The 21,562-nt window shown below is 38.9% G+C and overlaps 1 protein-coding gene across 13 annotated transcripts; it reads right to left on the bottom strand.

Annotated features, from left to right (window-relative positions):
* Window positions 1–1,497: 1,497 nt before the first annotated feature.
* Window positions 1,498–20,282, bottom strand: LOC149289563 (lysine-specific histone demethylase 2-like). 13 transcript variants are annotated; one of them, XM_089490364.1, is made up of 20 exons: window positions 20,193–20,282; window positions 15,914–16,038; window positions 14,969–15,058; window positions 13,577–13,688; window positions 12,960–13,076; window positions 12,280–12,318; window positions 11,634–11,844; window positions 10,553–10,731; window positions 9,849–10,025; window positions 9,535–9,609; window positions 9,282–9,419; window positions 8,481–8,652; window positions 8,247–8,374; window positions 6,211–6,354; window positions 5,770–5,844; window positions 5,321–5,437; window positions 5,042–5,167; window positions 4,504–4,626; window positions 4,002–4,154; window positions 1,498–1,581 (listed from the first exon to the last, which is right to left on the bottom strand). In XM_089490364.1, the coding sequence occupies exons 1-20, from the start codon at window positions 20,280–20,282 to the stop codon at window positions 1,498–1,500; spliced, it is 2,475 nt and encodes an 824-aa protein (XP_089346490.1). The 13 variants fall into 13 exon arrangements, with proteins under 13 accessions (XP_089346490.1, XP_089346491.1, XP_089346492.1 ...); XM_089490365.1 differs by having other exon boundaries at window positions 6,223–6,354; XM_089490366.1 differs by lacking the exon at window positions 14,969–15,058.
* Window positions 20,283–21,562: the final 1,280 nt, after the last annotated feature.

Here is a 21,562-nt window from a genome sequence, read left to right as displayed (position 1 = left end):
AATTGAATTGTCCAGCTTTAAAGCTATACTAAATATGACATCAGCGCAATATGACCAGATGAAAAAATGCAATGTCCCAGATGTGGCCTTCTAGCGCCCAAACAACTTGATAAACCCGTGTATGTGTGGTATCAATGAATACATTGCTAAATACATATTGAAGTGTTTGGCAGTGACATATAATATAATAATAATAATAATGTATCTGTTCGTCTTGAAGGGGGAGGGCACCAAAGATTTACTACCGCAAACTTTGGCAAAGGCCGGTACAATTAATGCATGAAAAGTGTTAGAATACCACCATCTGAAATACCCTGGGGTGTCTAGTTTTCAAAATTATATGGTTTCATATGGTTTTGACTGACTGGCTTCGAAGATGTCCCAAACAAACCTATGCATGGGCGGTATCAATGTACTCAAGAGATACTGCTGGACATTACCACAGTGATTACCTCTTTGGGAGAAGTAGGTCACAATAATCCTCTATATAAACTTAACTGTTGTGCCCAGTAATTGGCTTCATTAGCATTGTCATACAGAATCAGCTCAGTGTCGTGTTTGAGCAGGGAAAGTCATGCAAAGTATCATATGACTAATAACATTGGCACCTTCCAGGTCTGCACATAAATTAAGTATATTGGAACAAACTGAAATCAAACTAGTTTATTTTAAATGTCAGTACTGTATACAGCACTTTTATGCTCAAGGTATTTTTTCCCTATGGGACTTTTTGTGAGCTGTCTTATAAGATTCTGTATGTGTGTATAGCGGCCCAACCCAACAAGAAGTAGACAGAAAGAAGACAGTTTGTAAAACCATGTTTTTTATGCATTTATTTTGCCAACATCCAGTTAAATATCACATAATCTAAGTTTGACATAGTGAGTAAAAAGCCAAAAGTATCTTTTTCCCCCCCAAAAAAAGTTAAGCTAAACCTTCTGAAAAGATACATTATCATAATCAAAAAGAAATAAAAATCGTGCAAGTGCAATTTTCTTCATATATTTACAACAAAGTTACAACAAAATTAAACATGTTAAGTAAACATAGCTGCATTGCTTCAAATATTTCAATAAAACTGAACAGTACAAAAAGTCCCTGTAAACAATAAATAAGAGCTTGTCTAATGCACAGATAAGAAAAAATAAAATATTAAGGAAAAAAAAACAAAATCGTTGCATTCCTCTAGGACTGATTGCCTAAGCTTTAGCATTGTAGGGATCATATTTTGAATTATCCCTCATTCTGCCATTTTTAAAAGGGTATTTTAATATTGATGCTTCATCTAAGTGCCTCAGATTTATATTTAAGTATAAAACATCTACCTTTTTAATGTATATATATTCATCAACTTAATACATTTAACATGACTTAAGATCATATATATAACCATTATATGTAGTAAAAAACCCTGACAGAGCATGATTCCAAGTTTTTTTGTTTGTTTTATATTTCCCTGAAAATATAAAAGTATGAAATGGTGAAAAGGGTCCCAGTTCAAAAGGTGGTGATTTTGCTTGCTTCTCGCACTCCACTCAAGTAGGCTCCTGTTACGGTTTGTGGAAAATGGCGATTTGTGGCCTGTAAACATGAGAAAATAAATGAGGATTCAAAAGGATAACACAGGGCATCAAACTGGAAGCCTTTCCTTAGAGTTGGACTGAGATGAGCCTGTGTTAATAATTAATATGGGGAGATTTTTAGGACAAACAACTAATCGATAATTAAAATCGTTCACAACTATTTTAATTATTGATTAGTTGAATCGATTTTTATCAATTATAAAAAGTTTTTTTCAGAGCAAACAGAGATCGGATTATAACACTAGATTCCAGATCCCCCGCAACGCTGCAGGGGACCTGGATTCCCCTCACTGTCGGCCGGTGGGTGTCCATGCGATACGCACACACAACTTCCGTCTCTCCCCTCCACTTCCATACACCACTCTGCCTCTCTCCCGACTCCCTGGTATTTTGTGAACCTCCGTTGCTGACAGGCACTTTCACTGCAGCTTCATAGAAGCCTTAGCGTAAGTGAAGGGCAGTAACGGAGGCTCTCTGTGCACATCGTGCAGACCCCCACCGGCTGACAGAGAATCGAGGTCTCCTGCAGAGGATCATCCTCAGCTGGTGGGGTCTGCATCGCACAGACAGCCTCCGTTACTGCCCTTCACTTATGCTGAGGCTTCTATGAAGCTGCAGTGAAAGTGCCTGTCAGCAACGGAGGTTCACAAAACACCAGGGAGTCGGGAGAAAGGCAGAGTGGTGTATGGGAGGGGGAAGGAGTCAGAGGGTTGTATGGGAGCCACCCTCCCATACACCACTCTGGCTCCTCCCCCTCCCAAACACCACTCTGCCTCTCTACCCGGCTCCCTGGTGTCTTGTGAACCTCCGTTGCTGACAGGAGGCAGAGTGGAGTATGGGAGGAGGCAGAGTGGTGTATGGGAGGGGGGAGGAGGCAGAGTGGTGTATTGGAGGGGCCAGAGTGGTGTATTGGAGGGGCGGAGGAGGCAGAGTGCTGTATGGGGGGGGGAGGCAGAGTGGTGTATGGGAGGGGGAGGAAACAGAGTGGAGTATAGGAGGGGGAGGCAGAGTGGTGCATGGGAGGGGGAGGAGGCAGAGTGGTGTATGGGAAGGGGAGGAGGCAGAGTGGTATATGGGTGAGTTATAGTGGTGTATGGGGGGTATAATGAATTTCAGGGTAGCAGAGTGGTGTATGGGGGTGTAATGAATTTCAGGGAGACAGAATGGCATATCTGGGGGAGTTAGAATGGTATATAGGGGGAGGTAGAGTGGTGTATAGGGGGGGTATAATGAATTTCAGGGAGGCATATCTGGGGGAGGCAGAGTGGTGAATCGGAGTATAATGAATTTCAGGGTGGTGCAGGGCATTTATGGGGGGGCGGAGTGGCATATAGGGAGGTATAAGGCATAAATGGGGGCGAGTCGCATATTGATAATAGGCATATCAGGGGGGCATAAGACATATCTGGGGGTAAAAGGTATATCAGGGGGCTCAGTTGCATATCACTGGCATATAAGGAGAAAAAGGCATATCGGGGGCACAGTGGAATCTCTGGCATATAAGAGGTATAAGGCATATATGGGGGAAGAGTGGCAAGCTGCAGATGTGCATAACTGGGGGCAGTTTGGTAAATAAAAAAATATAAACGGCTTTTTTCTCATAGTTTTTATTAAATATGAAAAATAGTTTACATTAATTAATATTTACTAATAACTTTGTATTAAAACCTAGTTTGAGAAACACTGTGTTTGGGTTCTTGTAGCTTTTATTATTATGTCAGTAAAATAAGAAGGTGAATAGAGAGAGGCCATTGCAATAAAGAGATGAAAGTGTAAATTGTACGTTTTTTATTACATTATCTTAAATTAAAAAAAATTGCATTTTTTTATCCGATTAATCGAAAAAATAATCGGCCAACTAATCGATTATTAAAATAATCGTTAGTTGCAGCCCTAGAGATTTTTTAGTATCCAAAGCACACTCATTGTGGCCAATCCATACCATATAGTGAAGCCCAAGCTGAAATGTGTAATGAATACACCCCACTGTAAGGCTGATAAATAGACACTCACATAAATGTTTTCAAAGTCAGTGCAGCTCAAAGGTTTCCTTACACAGCTAAACCAGAGCCCACAAGTCAATAGATATGTGGGTATTTTATTCTGGGAAAAACGGTGTTTACCACAATTATACACCTTAGGCTAGGCGAATTAAAGTCCCATCCACAATCACATATTAGTTGTCAAGTAACAAAAATTCTACAGTACCGAACAAAATAACAAGAACACCTGCTTTAGATGGACATGGAGGCAGTTATTAATACTATTTTACTATTTTCACTTATTTACATCACCAATGGCTTTCATAAAACCATACCAAGCATGAGAAAAGCAAAAACAAAGGCTACAACAGCATGTCGATAGGGCCGAGCAACACACAAATTATATATATAATTTTAATACAGTTTACAAACATACCTCGCCAGCAAAAAATATTTTCCCCTGGATATCCTCAGCTAGTATGTCATAGGCTTCCCCGCTTCCACCTGTCTTCACAAAACTATATGCCATCTGTGCCCAAGAATCTTTGGCCCACCGAGTAACAAAATATTTCACTGGCGATGGTACGTCCTGCATCAGTAAAAGAATGAATCAAAAGTAAGAAACTGCAGCAAACATTTGCGATTTTGTTTTAAAAAATCCTGTCTATTATTCCAGAAGATCCAGCAGGAAAAAACACTTCCTCAAAAGAGGATCGTATTATGTGACCATGTATGCACCAATCAGGAGTAGGCAAAACGTCTATATAGAAACTAAGATTTAACGACAGGTAACCACTTGGCCCATCCGGTGTACCTGTTTTCTGATGTAAATATGTCTATGGGTGCAATACTTATAACCACTTTTCATAGGCCAAGAGCCGGAGGGTAGCTATACGTTACTTCTATTATATGAACACATGTATCCCTGCCCTTCTTACCTGCTCCTTGAACAATTCCCGAAGTACCACCATACACTGCTTCACCACTTGCTTATCCTCCAAATCTTTGATTGCAGTCACTGCGTCCCCAGTAACTACAGACATCAAGACAGCATGTTTACCCTGAATTTGTGAAAACAGACCATTAAAGGAGAACGGACGCATGCAAAGTGTAAGCTGCCAGGGCAAGTGGTCCACATACAATCTGGCAGTTAACATTGTGCATTATAGAGCAAGTTACCGGGTGGCCTTCAAGAACAGAAGTTTGCCAACACTAGTATAGAGTATGTAGATTTTATGCATTAAAGGAAACAATCGCCTGAAAAGGCACATTTTGAAGACATTTTATTTTGTTTCCAGCTGTCTACAGTGCTGTGAAAAGGTGTTTGCCTCATTGCCAGTTACTGCAAATGTTTGATTACAGTTGGTGCCACAACTAGTTGTTAGGTTTAGGGGCAATTGCTTTTTCACAGCTCTGTACGTGCCTAATAGGAGACATGATGCCGAAAACAAAAATATTCAGGGACACTGGAATTACCTGTGGATCCATATCGTAGAAAACCCCAAATAATCCACGTTTACTGGAATCAGGAGGAATATGACCAAAAAAATCAGCTCCTTGAATTTTGCTGTCCCAAAACCTATAGGGAAACTGCAAAGCAACCTGCAGGCAGGGAAAAGAAAAAGCACTTCACAAATCTGTTTAAATTAAGGAAACTTAATTTCACCATCATCAAGATTGGCTACTACATACTAACAAAGGACATTAAGAACTTAGATAGTGACAATATAAAAATGACATCACATAACATCCTACCTTTTCAATGACGCCGGCACCAAGGCTGTTAATGGCTTTCACTTTTTTCTCAGGTAGCGGAGGGTTAAACTGAATGACACTTTTCTGAAGAAGTGCCAGAGGTATGGTAACCAAAACCTGCAGGGTTTAGGAAACCAAAAAAAGGAAATTACATGACTGCATTATGAAAATTTAACTAGTAATACAATTTTAATACATACAATAAAACTAGACTAGTTTGTTACGCAAATCTTTGATCATCAAGAAAGTAAACATATTTTATCATCACTAGTGAGTTTGAACCTTTACAAATCTCAGTCATTGCTGAAAACATCTTACAGTATATTTCTTCTGAATGTCCAAATAAACAGACGCACATTTACAGTTATTTATAACTACACAGCAGTCACAGTGCTGCATAAGCAATTATACCACAGGATGGAATAAATCGTAGGGGGAGCTGGTTTTACCTTTTGTGCACTAAAGGTTTTTCCATCTGCTACTGTAACTTGAATATCTTGATTTGTATAATCAACACTTATGACCTGTGAAAAGCAATTAGGCCATAAAATATTAATGTCCAAATGCTGCTATAAGACCAGAACGGAGCTAGAATGCAGAACTCCGATTACTTCATACTCTCCAACACAGAACACATCTTAAAAAAGCTCACATCTCCTGCATGCAAACTTATGGTTACGTGATTAAACCACTAAGTTTTTCATTAGCAGGATTGAACAGTCATTACTACTCAAAGGTCTTTTATCTTCATTAATTTCCCTTTAATACCTGGATTTCCCAAACTCAAGTCAATGGCTGGAATCACTAATACTATATTAATGTTTAAGGCATACATGAAATCATATACCATCCTTGACAGGACAAATACAATACAAGTAACGAAAAAATACACATGGACTTACAGGTGACTTAAGACAAATATCAAGTCCTTCAGCCAAATTCTCCATAATTGTGGAGTATCCATCAGTCAACATTGTGTGGTCTCCAGCAAACTGAGCGAAAAATTCATTGTGGTCCCATGAACAAGCAGAAACCTAAACATAAATAAAAACCCTATCAAAAATTGAAATGTTCTAATTACACATTTAACTAAATATCAACCATTAGCTGAGATTAGATGGCAACTAAATGTATATTTAAAATTCATTAGAATGTTTTGTTTGTGTGTTCCAAAGTTGCCCAGCACAATTTGGTGTTGTTTGATATTGGTAATTTGTATAACCAGAATAATGAAAAAGGATTGGAGGAGACAGAAGTGTTTTTGCACCTCTTTCGCCACGCATCTGTCTGCTTTATTCTGGCCCCTAGCAGTAATAATGCAGAGCCACAGGGACAGCCTCTCCTCCGTTCTTCCAATGAGGGAGAGGGTTCTGCTGTTTTGCAGAAGCGTGCAGAGAGGCCCCCTTTACGCAGAATGGGATGTAAGAAGACACGAGGAGAAGTAGATGAAAGAAAAAAAAAAAAAAAAAGAACAAGAAGATAAAGACAGGGATGCGGAAGCAGTCAGTGGAGATGGTAGGGAGAAAGAGAGATTGAGTGATCGTAAGAGCAAGTAACAGTGAAAAGGCAATGAAAGGAAAACAAAAATAATGATGGGCGTAATGCTGTACCACTGTCAATGTCTAGCTCATTATGTGAGTCAAGCTTTACCACCGACTGTGTCTGGATCACTATATAATAATGGGATTTATTGTGTACCACTGTCTTTGTCCAGCTCAATATATAATGATGGGAATTATGAAGTACAACCAGCAGTGTCTGGCTCAATATATATAGTAATGGGATTTATGCTGTACTACACATACCAGGCTCTCTATGTGCTTATGCTCATTATGAGCTGCACTGTATCATATCTAAGTCTGGCTAACTATATATAGACGAGGGCTATGCTTTAATACATTCATAATGGAGATTTTAGTACAAAACCTTTAGAGTGCCAAAGGTTACTTTACTGTCGCGTTGCCCCGTGCAAGTTAATGCAAAACACTTACTCAGGCCCCCGAAAAAGTGAATAAATCACTGGGTTTGTGGGAATTTGTTGAACTATTATGAATTATATGAGGTTCTAAAATAATTAATTTACTTGTTGTTTATCTACCCTCCTCAAAATGAACTCTGTAAAAATATAGTGGGGGCACAATTTTATGTTCTTGCCTTGGGCGCAAGAAGAGCTAGTTATGGCTCTGTCCCTCGCACTTCACGTCTTCTTTAAAGGTGGCACCGACCAGCTGTTTAGAGGCAAAGGTGGCACTGTTGGAAGGGTAGGTGACATGTTAGTTGGTCAACTGGGGGCCCAAAGAGGTGTGGTTTAAAGTGTTTGTTAAGCTAAAGGGTTAGCTAAAAAAAACCCTCACCCATCTGGGGGCACAAGAAAACTCATGCACTAGTGACCCAAGAGGCCATGAGCAGCAGAGCATGAATTCCAGAGGGCACAAGAGAAGAGATTACAATGTTGAGGTTTGAGGTACTGAGCACAGAAGGACTAGGGTAGGGTTCAACACCCCCAGAGCAGAGAAGGAAGACAGATAAAATGCGGGATCTATAAACATACACAGACTGCAACATCATTAACAATAACAGTGAGCAGACATTTGTAATGGCAGAAAGACATAATGAAAATAATTAAGCACATTTTCTTTTACTGTGTTTTCTATCAACATTAGTGACATGATGTTTAGGCATCCATTCTCCATCAATATACTTATGGGCTGAAATCTTTATCTGAAATAAAACTCCTACTACGCTAATCACTGTATAACCACCTATGAATGGCAGAGTTCAAATAAGCAATCTATCAAGGTTAAAATGTAGTCCTACAATATTTCAATGGCATTTAGGAGTTGTATAAAACATGAAGTATATACTGATCTAAACCAATCTTTTAATAGTGTGTGCTTAAAGTTGCACGAGTATAAAAAGAACTTGCCTTGTCTAGGTTACTTCCACAGGCATACTCTAGGTTACTGAGGTGGAATTGTAAAACTTTTTCCTCCACCTCTGTGAACTGGATTCCAGATTCCTGTATAAAGGCCTTATAGATTTCCTGTATTTTATCTGTTAACATGAAGCACGGGAAACACAGAAATTAAGGATGGAATGAATTGGTTTTACTCTGTGTCTTGATAAGTTTCAATAGGAAACATAGATTTGAGAGGTCTACCTCCAAGTGGGGCATCTTGATTCTGTGTTTTATCTTTCCTCCATTCTGCAACAACATCCAATATTGCATTGAAGTGGAAGTCCATGCGCTTATCTATGGTTGGATCAGTCAGCCTTCCGCCTTCTTGAACCAGATCACACTTTTCTCCAAGTGTACGCATTTTGAGCCCAATCTTCAACACAAAAACATGTGAACGGCTGGGAAATACCTGTCTAAAGCTATTGTCCTTCCCGTGCAAATAACCAAATGCTCTTAAGTGTTAAGCAAGTAGGCTGTTTTTATTACTGTTAAAGAAGTCTCTCTCTCTTGCATTGGCTACAAAAGTCTACATATTAATGTCACTCTCCTTCTTACACATGGCTACTGTGCTGCCAAATTATTTGCAATGACATCATCACAAGCAACATTAATTTTAAGAGGCCTTATTGCTCGCAAAAGAGGTGGACCTCAAGTCACTCAAATCAGAAAGAAGCAGAAAGACAGAAAATACATTATGATCTCCTATGCAAATGGCATTTTATGCCTTTTTACAGATTCAATATCCTTATAATTTCACTAAAACTTAATTCCACATTGGACTGTATGCTATTTACTTTAAAAAAAAAAAAAACATGCAGAGATGTTTCTGGGTTAATTATTCAATGTAACTATTAGATGCATCATTGCCTCAGTAAAGCATGGTGGGGTTTTACATTCTAAATGAGATCGTATACTTCAGTAGAGCCAAAAGGTGCTCTGTTTCTTTCCAACTTTTAAGGACTGTTATCGTGAGTTGAAGATTAAACTGCCGTGGACACTCACTTGCTCACACATTATTGAAATGGGATTGTTGATGCAGCCATTCACAATTTGGGCTCCTTTTCCTACTGTGACCCCTTTAAAGGATTTGTCATCACAAACGCGTCCCCCAATCCTGTCTCTGGCTTCTAGGACCATAACCTTTAAATAAGAGAAATATGGTTAAAAAAAAAAAAAAAAGAGCAGGGAATTACATTTATAGAAATTCAACTACTATAAACGAATTGATCTAAAGTAAGTTTCACAATGCAATTACCTTGATACCAAAGTTGTGCAGCTGTCGTGCGGCTGCCAGTCCCGCTGGTCCAGCCCCAATAACAATTACAGATTTCTTAAAATTGAAAAAGAAAAGATTTATAGTAAGATCATTATATGGGAAGTACTATCCACAAAGAATGTCATAAAAGGTTAATAACAAAATATACAGGTTTGTTATACTAGGCATAAACATTGCTTACACAATTATTGACATGAGTAGAACACGCAAGTTTGTATGCTGAAGTAAAAAAAAACACGCAAAGATGGTACTAACTACACAAAGATCTTATACAGGGTGCTCATATGACTTACATTGTGGTACTCCATTGGAAGTAAGTACTGGTCTGGGGAGACTCTCAAAACTCCAGTATTGACTAGTCCTTTCCTAGTCACGAAATAGAGAACCCTTTCCATCTCTTGGACACATCGTATGCGAACCAACCCCCGAACCATTATATGATAAGCACACGTTTGAGTCGTAAGCACTTCCTAAGTCATAAAATAAAAAAAAAAAACACAAAAAAAAAAAAACGCAGAAACATTTTGTAAGCATTCTTCATTTATAAATAAGATTATAGATTGCTTTTAAAAGACTAAAGTCAAACAGATCACTTTATTGAATCAGGCAAGGAGAATCTGTAGTTTCAATTCATCAAAATCACTATGCATCAATAACGGGCAATAACAGCAAACTCCTTCTATAAGAGGAGCTCATCTGCCCATGTCTGCCGCAGAGCAAAATTTACATAAGCGCCTGAAGGTCTCCTCGCTAATCAAACTATGTTTTATTCTGAGTCAGCTTCCGTAAGGAAGAAACCTGCCTACTTTAATGCATAATGAAGGTGGCAAGCTGAAAACTATCATGCCAATTCCAGTGAATAAAGCCCAGAGTCACAAAAATAGCTTTCATAAAGTACAAACAATTCACGCTTACAGGTCCAAGCCTTGGAATCCACCTCTAAAACCATCTACAGAGGAAAAACAAAGTACCTATGTATGTAAACGATGCTCCTTACCTTGCAGTTTATGTGCCACAGAGCTAGTATGAGATTTCTCATAGCCAAATACATAGTGGGGTCCCGAGAATACTCTGGAAACTCATAGAGTTCATCCAATTCCATCACGTCAGGTCGGACACACAGCGCTTTCCCACACTCGTTGGGCTGGTAGAAAGGCTGGAAGTATGGATTAACTCCTATGAAAAAATAGATTTAAGAAATAAGGAAGCATTGCCAAACACAGAAATCCTATTGTGCAAAGGATTCTGGGTAGGTATATGCAAATATAGCTTTTCTATCTACACATACACCGTAAAATCTCCGGTATAGCTTTGGAACAGATTTTGTAGGGGGGGTTGGGACTTGTACATAATATGCACCCACCAGATTATGTCACTGGTTGATGATCGGTGAGACTGATCAATGACCAGTGGCCTACAGAGTCATTAGCCACGGATCAGATAATTAGGTTAAAAGCTGTTAAAAATAAAATGAATCTTATAAAATAAAAAATCTGTAACCATTATCAGATCACCTGCACGTCTGCACTTACACTATGACCGAAAGTTTTTTGGATGCCTGACCATCATATCTCATATATTACTATAAAATCTTGGAGAGTATCTGTGAGAAATGTTGCCTCCTCAGCCAAAAGACAATTTGTGAGGTGAAGCACTGATCTTGGACTAGACTTGAGCAGACTCTGCGCTTGAGCAGATTTTGATTCCAAAGGAAGCTTGCAACTCTGTACTGATCGATGCTAGAGGACAGGTGTAAATGTGCTGAGCTGGTACGCTTAGATGCTTCCTCAATAACAGTGGACCGGGCAGATCGAGCAGGGCAGAAATTTTACAAACTGAGTTGTGAAAAAGGTGGCATCCAGTATTACGTTTAAAGTCATTGAGCTCTTCAGGTCGGTCCATTTTACTACCAATGTTTGTCTATGGAAATAGCTGCCTATGTGCTTGATTTTATATACCTGTTAGCAATGGGTGAAACACCGAAACTCAAGGTGACCACATACTTTTGGTCATGTTGTGTATTTAACAATAAGTAATGCAGGCCAGCCCTGAAAGTTACTAGTGCACCAAGAGCTTACCAGCTGAATTAGATACAGGAACACCTCTATACTGGTCAAGCTTGCCAGAGAGGCTTTCTCCATGCAGGCGATTAGTGGTAGTACAGGATGGACTCATGCCCACACAATCTGGGTAGTAGGCAGCCAACATGGCAGCCGCAGGACTGTCCTTCAGCAGCGGCGGGAGAATAAGCATGGAGTACCAAGACTGGGTAGACACCTCGGACACTCTCTGCAGATCAGGAGACGCAGTAACATGGAATTAAAGCACATATCGCAAGAAGATAAACACACATCTGTGAATTTTGCTATGCTAAATAGCACAAAAAAAAGGAAAAAAAAACACCAAACAATGCACAATATGTAATTCATCAAATGGAAACAATTCAACAGCATAAGAAGTTTGACGCTTTGTCGAGGGATGTGCAGCATTCAAATAAGAGGAAATAAAATCTATGGCTCAAAAGGACCTAAAAATAATCCATCTGAAGTCAAGAGACAGTCAAAACAACCTTCTTCACACACCCCCAGAGGCCACATATGGAAATGCATATTAAAAAAGAGCAGTAGGCCTTATCCCCCTTTTTTTGGAAGCACAAACATCTGATATTTTGTGCCATATCTGTTGGGTTAACGCATACTTCCTAATTCTACCAAGTAAACTTACCAAATCTTCTGGCATTGAGCACTGATCAGTACCTTCCATCTGCCAAGGAAGAAAACATTTAAGTTCATTTAAAGAATAAATGCAGTGACCTTTTAAAATGAATTGTTAAAGGTTTAAGCGCCTATACTTTTCATGAATGGGTTATAACCGAATGCACCCTTGGATTACAATGTCCTTTCAGCTCAAGCAGGATACCTAAGTGTGCACTTCAGCTACAAGACTTGACACCAGTAAAGTGTGAAACCCATGTCATTTTTGTTGATGTTCCTAATTCTAAGCTTTATATTCATGGCCTCAATGCTGCTTTGGTAGGGGATAAATAAAGACACAACTTCATTACTTTTATCTCAAAGCATTAGCGCCAACCAATCCGGAGTGGGATATTTTGAACTTCAGGAGCGTGACAAATACATTTCAATGCAACCCACCTACTGTGTTTTCACGCCAGTTCCATTAGTTGTTAGAAATGTACAAAAAAGAATATAGAACAAGATATAAATGCTCCATATATAAAAGCAGCTTCTTTCCTCCCCTAGAATTATTAGAACAAGCACAATCTCGCGGGAAATTGCTTACACAGGTCAAACCGCGGCTTTGAAATGTTTCTCTATTATAAATAAGCTGGCATTTACTTGCCACCCATTCTGCCAGAGATCCTGCATGCGAAAAAATATTGTCACCTTGACAGAATTATTCAGTTTCATGCCACATCTGTACATTTTTGCCATTTGCGTTGTTAACTGGATCTCCTTTGTCAGCTGGCGCCATTTCCCGCATTCCGGTTTTGTGCACTGTACCTTAAAAAAAAAAAAAAAAAAAAAAAAAAAAAGACAATACAATAAATAAGTAGAATACAACCTACAACAACTGGGCACCCATCATTAAACCAGGGTATACTGGTGTTTTCTTATAGAAACACTCTTTCTACGGGCATCAATCATCATTTAAGCATGACATACTGTACAAATGCTACACAAGGGCCAAACAAGGGCCAGAAAATTAATTAATTTATTTTTTTTAACTCCCCCTGGTTCCGCCCCTTAGCATCATTATGCCATCAACATGCCCAGAGGAGCAAGTTTGCTTTGTAAGCATTGTTCCTGTTTCCAAATAAGGGGAACATCCATGAGAATATTGATGGTATGGGGGGAAATGGGGAGGGGGGAGATTTTAGAAAATCATATATGTGAACTCTAGTATCTCCTCCCTGATTTTTGCTCCAGTATATGATATACCTAAATAACATTTTATACAAAGGAACATCAATTTTTTACGCAGGTTTATTTGTGTTTCTTACCCAATATGGCAACTGCTGATCTGCCATGAAGGCTTTGGGGCTAGGCTCACTTTTCCCATTGCTTGTCCAAATACGCTTCCAAGATGCATAGATGTCATAACCATCTTTGTGACTAGAAGCAAAATAAAGATATCAGTAGAACCATTTTTAATAAAAAAAAAAAAGCAAAAACAAAACAGATGTCATACACCAGGCACGATGCTGTTATGATAGAGTTTTTGAAACAATAGTTAATTTGTGCAGCTTCCACAAAAATCTACTTAAATGGGCAGTTTAGTGTCCCTGACAGCCCTACTATAGAATAATGTATAATAAAAAAAAAGTATTTTACTATGCATCCCTACAAAACAAAAAACATCTGACAGAATCCGCAGCCGTAGTGGAAAATGGTCTTTCTTCCTCCATGGTCAAAAGTTTCTTACCACTTATCTACAGCTTGTCAATCAGTGGTAGTCCTTTCAATGAATTTAGTAGGAGTATTGCTGTCTTGATTGGCCGCTCAAGCTGTTAATCAGTGGCAGGAAAGTGCTCTCATTGAAATCAATGGGAAGACTTTACACATGGATACTGGGGTCTAAACACCACATGCAGGGAAAGGCATTCAGCTGGGGGGGGTAAAGGGGCAAATGCATTTGGGGCGATTCTGCAGAATCCACATAATACATTTAAAAATGGACTGCACACCTTTCATGTGTATTAAAGAATCCCCCTTACATTTTACATGTGCTTTTTGATAGATTTTGAAGATTCCTAAAACAGCAGGAAACATCAATTGCCCACAACAAGCCCACCTGACACTTATTGGAGATAAATGTATGCCCCACAATCATCCTTCAACTCTGAAACAAAGTAGTAACTACCAATCTGCCATAAACCGGATGCATGTATTTAAAGGCCCAAATGCGATGACCCTAGAGATGCTTTATGATATAGGCTTGAGGGCAGACACATACGCCTAATGTCAGAAAATGAGGACTACATATTTCTTTGGGACCGCATGCTATGCAAAGCCCTGCTATCTACAAAGAACCCATACCCACTGAAACAAGAACAGTTCGTTAACTTATTTTCCATTTAGGGATTCACATTTTGCAGTCATTACACAAAAAATACAGCATTAAACGCAGGATGTGCACATAATTTATCTGTTCTACTAGAGGTAGGTGATCAGGCAGACAATCTATGTCATAAGCCTAGGATCTTATCCTGCAGAGACAGACATCTGAATGTGTGCAGGAGAACGTGAGGACCGATTCCAAATGGGGGAGCGGGATCACTATAGATCTATTTCATGTACCTTCCAACTAAATATGAGGTAAGTTGTGAAATCAGTGTTAGCCGGCGCCACCATGCACTCAACATAACATTTTTTTTTTACAACATGGAACCCACCTTCTGTAATAGTGATCAAAGCATTCATTGCAAAAATGCTCACCACAGGAGAGATGATACCATCGAGACGTATAGCCATTTTTAGCACACCTGACCAATAGAGAACAAAATAAAAAATGAAGTCACCAAGACTTACTTCATATAACAATGTTAAAAAAATAAATCCAGCCCGCTTTATATACCCTGACTTACACAACTGTAAAGAATCTAAAGACGTTATTTCTTACAGACGAGAATGAAGGGTGCTGCGACAATTTTGTAGCTAAATACAGAATTAGAAATACTCCCCATGCAGATTAAAGTTGTTGCCACTTGGCATTCTTGATAAATGGTTGTCATAAACTCAGAAAAGGTTTAAACGTTTGTATTGTGAATAAATCTTTAAAGAAAAGGATACATTCACAATCTGCTTATATTTGAGTGGAACAGTGCTTTGAAATAAAGCTTAGCGGAACAAAGGGAGATAGACAGGTTTTTGTCAATGCCTATATTATTGCAGAATATTTTATGCTGAAGGAGAAAATGATTTTTCTTTTCACGAGACTTCTTTAAGAATGCACTTATAAGTGTAATATAGTGCCACTAAATTACCAGGATACTTCTTTATTAAATTATAGAAGATTTTAATTAATTTTAATATAGTAACATTTCTTATCTTTCAGTGACTGAAAATGTCTCAGAGTAAGGAGGTAAGCTTTGGTGTCCAAATGTAACCCCTTAAGTACAATGGGCGGTCCCTAAACCCATTGAAAATGCATTTTGAGCGCTTTGTCATTAAGGGGTTAAAAGTGTTCCCAAACAAAATTTTGGAGAACCGCAATAAGGTACACAGATAGGGGCATGTCAGGTATAAGTCTGTGATCATTCTAATTCATTTGAATCACAACAAATCCAAGGGTAACAAACCCCCAAATAAATAATACTACAAAGTGTAAAAGTTCCTACCTTTCAGCTGCACTGGCGAAACAAACAGGACACGCTGCTGTGCATCCGGCCTTTTCACACTTCCTATATTTCTTTTCAGAGAAGTCGTCGTCTTCCTCTAGTACGTCACTGGCTTTCTTCTTTACCTGAACAAAAGGGATGCTTGGAGCAAGATTCATTTTTTAAGGGAAACATAATATTTGGACAACACACTTTAAAAATCAACATCACATCTAAGAGCACAGGGAACTGCCTACTTGGCAGCTCGGTTCAGGCAGCTGCATGGGACACCTGGACCTGAGATGGTGCCATTTGTCCCCCAGGATGTCCTCTAAGTGTGGAAGTAGTCCCCTTAGATACAGTTGTGGGATCCATCTCAAGAAGACTAGGTCTACAATGACATTCTAAATTAAGATTTTATATTTATATATATATATCTCTATAACAGGGACTGCCATCTATATTGGAAAATCCATTTCAATGCAGAATTCCCCACTTTGTTTGAATAGCATCTCTGCATCGCTGGCGCTTACTAGCAAACTTGGGAACATCAAATAGGAGGTATCCATGTATCGTCCCACAGGTCTGATAATATGAGACTACGTTTTAATTAAAGCGCTTCAATTATGGGTATTTGTTGATACATATAGAGTTACATCCAGTTGTGAATTCTGGCCCTGCTGGCAACTGATCACATCAGTACCTGTAAAATTGGTGAGCAAAAGCTGTGCTGGACAAAAACTTGGAAGTGTTTTTAGAGCTCCATGATTTGGAGATCACAGCAGGAAGCTTGTTCCATACGCATGTCATTTCTAATTTCCACTTTTTTGTAAGAAAGAAAGCATTGAACCATCACATAGAAGTGACTCAGCAATGGCACAAAAGATATCCTACAATTGGTGGGTAGAAGCAGATATCAAAAGGCCTTTATTATTCGCAATAATATTGTCTAATACGTGCAGCAGCATTTAAGCAACAAATATGAAAGAATAAGTGGAATTGAAAGGAGATATGTCAATAATGAGAATAATGGACACAAACGGTATGCGTAAAATGCAGGTGAATACAGGTTTAAAAAAAATTGCTTCATCTAATATAAGTAATAATTAAATCGTATAAATAAAGATTATGAAACATAATAATACGTCATGCAATTTTAAGAATTCCAAGAGGACAAATAACATTTAGACCTTCTGTGTACTGTTTCCTAGACCAGATTTAGAAACTATAGAGTATAGTATGCCTTAGGGTGCCCTGTGTGGGCTGTGGGAAGCACTCAGATTACACTAATCTAGTACTAACCTAATTTATTACTAAATTGAGTCAATGAGCATGAAAAGTAAATGCTTAACAATCATTGACAGCAATATTCTTTTAAATAAAATGAAAGTTATATTAAAGTCAACTTCTCATATGAGTATATTGATTTGTTTTCTTCTGCACACTAAGTTGCCTGCTGCATGCATCGCGAATGGAAGCAGTTTGTGTAACTTTACGTGTTGCAGCAAAAATACCTTAGTTCAAGCCTTGTTAAGGCAGGAACCAGTACAGAATGAAAAGAAAAAAAGAGAGTTTGATGTAGAGAAGGCCCAAATGCCATAGAATTAGTTTAACCCCTTCATGACAAGGGCTGATTTTACTTTTTGTACCCTTCGTGACAATGGCCGTTTTAACATTTCTGCGCTGCTCGTGTTTAGCTGTAATTTTCTTCTTTCCCGTTTACCGAACCCACACACATTATATATTGTTTTTTTCAGGACAAGAAGGGCTTAGATGACATTGTTTTGATTGTATCATATTATTTACTATTAAAAAAGGCATAAAATATGGTGAAAAATTTAGAAAAAAATGACTGTTTCCAACTTTTAGTTGAAAAATCTTTTACTCATCTATAAAAGGTAATGAAAAAACCTGCTAAATAGATTCTACTATTTGTCCTGAGTTTAGAAATACCCAATGTTTTTATGTTTTTTTTGCTTTTTTCTACACATTATGGGGCAATAAGTACAGGTAGCATTTTGCTATTTCAAAGCCATTTTTTCCAAATCTGTTAATTCTTCCCCCCATGTGCCATTTCGGGTATCTTTGAAGCCGTCCAATGCAATTTACCCCATCAAGTCATATATTTTTGAAAACTAGACAGCCCAGGGTATTCCAAATGCTAGTATTTTAACCCTTTCCAGGCACTAATTCTACCATCAGCCTTTGCCAAACTTTATGGTAGTAATTTTTTTTGCGTTTGTTTTTTCACACACATTTTACTTTATGTATGAATAAACAGGTTCAGGTATATGTCACTATCATAAAACACCCCAATATGTGTTTAGCAACATCTCCTGAGTATAGCGATACCTCGCATGAATGATTTTGCCTGGCTGTTTGGGGGCAAAAGGGCCACATTTGGGGCACGCGCATTTTCAATGTTGAACTTTGGCATCTGGGGATCCACTGCCCATGCCCTATTTGGTACATCTTTGAGCCAGGCCATTTCAGTGTGCCCAACAAAACCATATATTTTTGAAAACTAGACACCCCAGGGTATTTTAAATGCTAGTATTTTAACACTTCTACCACCAGTCTTTGTCAAACTTTGTGGTAGTATTCTTTTGTTTGTATTTTTACCCCACACACCTATGTTATGTATGAATTTACAGCTCCTGGTATATGCCGTTGTCACACGACACCCCAATATGTGTTCAGCAACATCTCCTGAGTACAGTGATACCCACATGCATGGGTTTGTCATTTTTTGGGGGAACTAAAAGGCCACATTTGGTACGTGTGCATTTTTCTAATTGGAAATTAGATGTGTGGCCATCCTTCCCCCCGTGTTAATTGGGACATTGTTGAACCCGGCCAATTCAATTTACCCCATCAAATCATAATTTTTTTTAAAGTAGACACCCCATGGGCATTTAATATGCCAGTATTTTAACTCTTTCCATGCGAGAATTGTTTTAAGCTAATGTGCTAATTTTAGGACTTGCTCACAAAAATATATTTTTTATATATATATTTTATTTTTGCCTTTTTTTAAAACATTTTTAACATTTTTTTTCAACTTGATAGTGACATCAGAGGGAAATTATTTTTACATTTTACTGTTTTTTTACAATTTTTTTCTAATTATTATTAATTTTATTTTATTTTTTAATTTATTTTTACTAATCACACTGTGATTAGAAAGCTGGGCTCCATTGACTGTACCTGTATTCAACCTGCAAGTGGAGCCAGAGTTCTCTAGAGGGTCTGGAGACCTTCTAGCGAACTTTTGCATCTTTATTGGGTTTTTTTTTCCGGGCCGCCGCCATCTTGCAGATGGTGAAGACTGCGTGCAGCTGAGGCTGTGACCGCTCTCCGGAGCGGTCACAGTCCATCCTAGGGTAAGTGTTTGGTGTCGCTGGATGCCTCCTGAGGCATTCCAGCGACACCATTTAAGTTTAGGAGGTGATCATTGATCGCCTCCTAAACGCTTTTAAAACGGGCGTCCGCCGCCATACATTGTATGGCGGATGCTGATGCCCCGGGGAGGGGCCAGACATGGCCCCTGGTGCTGATCGTGGCGTTGCTGAATGCCTCGAAGTCGAGGCATTACAGCAACGCCGTTTGGGTGAAAGAAAATCGATCACGGATCGATTTTTTTCACCCGTTTTAACAAATGACGGTCCTGGCACGTCATTTGTCGTTAACGACTTGTTTTTCTGTGACGTGCCCGGACCGGCAATTGTCATCAAGGGGTTAAACTAAGACACCATTTGGCTTTGACAAGATCAGAAATAAAGCAATCACTAGGACTGGTAGGCAAAGGATGTGAGAACAGTTAAGTGAAAAGATCTGCCTTCTATAACACAGCCTATAGGGGATAGAGAGAAAAGACATTATGTCGGAAGGGAAAGAGGTTGTAGAATGGCCACAATTTAATTGACAAACTAAACAGTCTTCTACTCCACTATCCAGGTCTCCATCGAGCTCCAGCCACAATAGCCACGGGTCCTAGGGGTTTTGGCTTCTGTTTTACTGTTGGGACTTGTTTTGGGTTCTTCTACAATATAACTTGCAAATGTACAACCGTTCAATCATTTCTACTTCACCCTCCTGTCTAATTTTCACTTTCATCTACCGTGACAGACTAGTACAGACCCATAACATGTCCACAATAAAATACTTAGCGGACAATTAGCTTTATGGTACACTGCATAACACGACACCACTAAAAATATAATACTCTAATTAATTATTTTTTGTTTTGCTATTAGAAGCATAAAAGAAACCCAATCATTTCAGGACACATTACCAATACCTGTCTGCCGGACGACCGAACAGGGAGGTTGTCAGGTGAATTTTCAAACGAGTTTGTTTTTTTCTTTGCTCTGCTCTTGGTTCCTGACATCGCAGTTTACAATCTAGATGGAGAAAAAAAAGTAATATTTAGCTCTATACCATATGTATCATTATATTTCAACTTAAACCGACTGAGCGTCAAACATGTTAAAAGGATTTGCCTGCCAAGTGCTTAAGTTTAACAAGAAATATGTGGCAGAGGGTTTTATTCAGCGAGTTGTACGTTTTGCAGGGTGAGAGGAGTCCTTTATAATGAATAATCAATTGGTTCTGGTTACTCTTTCAGTCTATTACTATTACTGCTCTAATTACTAAACATATTAAGCCACTTCAAGGGGTGGAAGACAATTTGCAATGTAAAGCAAGCTAGCAGTAGGAAGCAGAAGACTTGTGCATTCAGAATCATACAAATTGCAAATTTAATGAAATGTGCATATTTTGCCAATTCGTGTAAATTTCTAAAAACAAGGGAAGACCCCCCACACACACACAAAATGAACTTCAAATTTTGTCATCTCATTCATGTTCTCTCGCACTTTCATTCTCTCACGCTCTTCGAAGGCCTCCCTAGCTTCTCATATCTCTACGGACATGACCACCTGTTAACTTCCACAAAAAATGATGGCATTTGTGGTGACATCCCCTCCCAAGACTGGAGGATTGGGGGAGAGGGTGTGTCTGGAAGCTCCAGCATTTTGCCCGAAGATAACCACCCATTAACTATTATTAGCAAAAATGACTGGGCTTCTGGTGACACCCTGCAACGGTGGAGAGGACATGATTGGAAGCACCGTCATTTTTGTGGTTTTCATTTGAAACCAATGGGCAGGAAACAGAATTCGTTGTCCGAAAAAGCTATGGGCCAAAAATGCACATTTGCACGCTTCTAGAAAGCAACAAGGACAGCATGGACCTTCACCCCCCCTTCTGCCTTGTGAGGTACGGCATCTGCAAGGACCTTAGTCACCTTACTACATGTCTACTAAACACCACTCAGTGTTGTATATAGCAATGTAGCAGAACGCTGAAGACAGCTGGGTGTTGCTTTGTATAATCTAAGGCACAGGTAAAGGTACCTAAACCAGTAAGACTCATGCAGGAGTCCAACTGACCCCATACAAATCAGAACATGGGCTTATTCATCAGAGTCTCCTGCCTTATAAAATACAATGTGATCTCATCTAAATGGAGCATCATAAATGAATGGTCAGATCACTGGACTTCACTACCCTGCTCAAAATTTACATTAACCCCCCCCCACACACACTGATTCAACTATGCATCATGCAGGGCCAGCTGGGATATATTGTCATTATATAGTTAATTCAT

This window comes from Sceloporus occidentalis, unplaced genomic scaffold (genome assembly GCF_023333645.1).
Source record: "Sceloporus occidentalis isolate IW3139 unplaced genomic scaffold, rSceOcc1.0.p SCAF_44, whole genome shotgun sequence".
Taxonomy (NCBI): domain Eukaryota; kingdom Metazoa; phylum Chordata; class Lepidosauria; order Squamata; family Phrynosomatidae; genus Sceloporus; species Sceloporus occidentalis.
The sequence above is the reverse complement of the archived record's forward strand: the minus strand, read 5'-3'. Positions and strand labels throughout refer to the sequence as shown.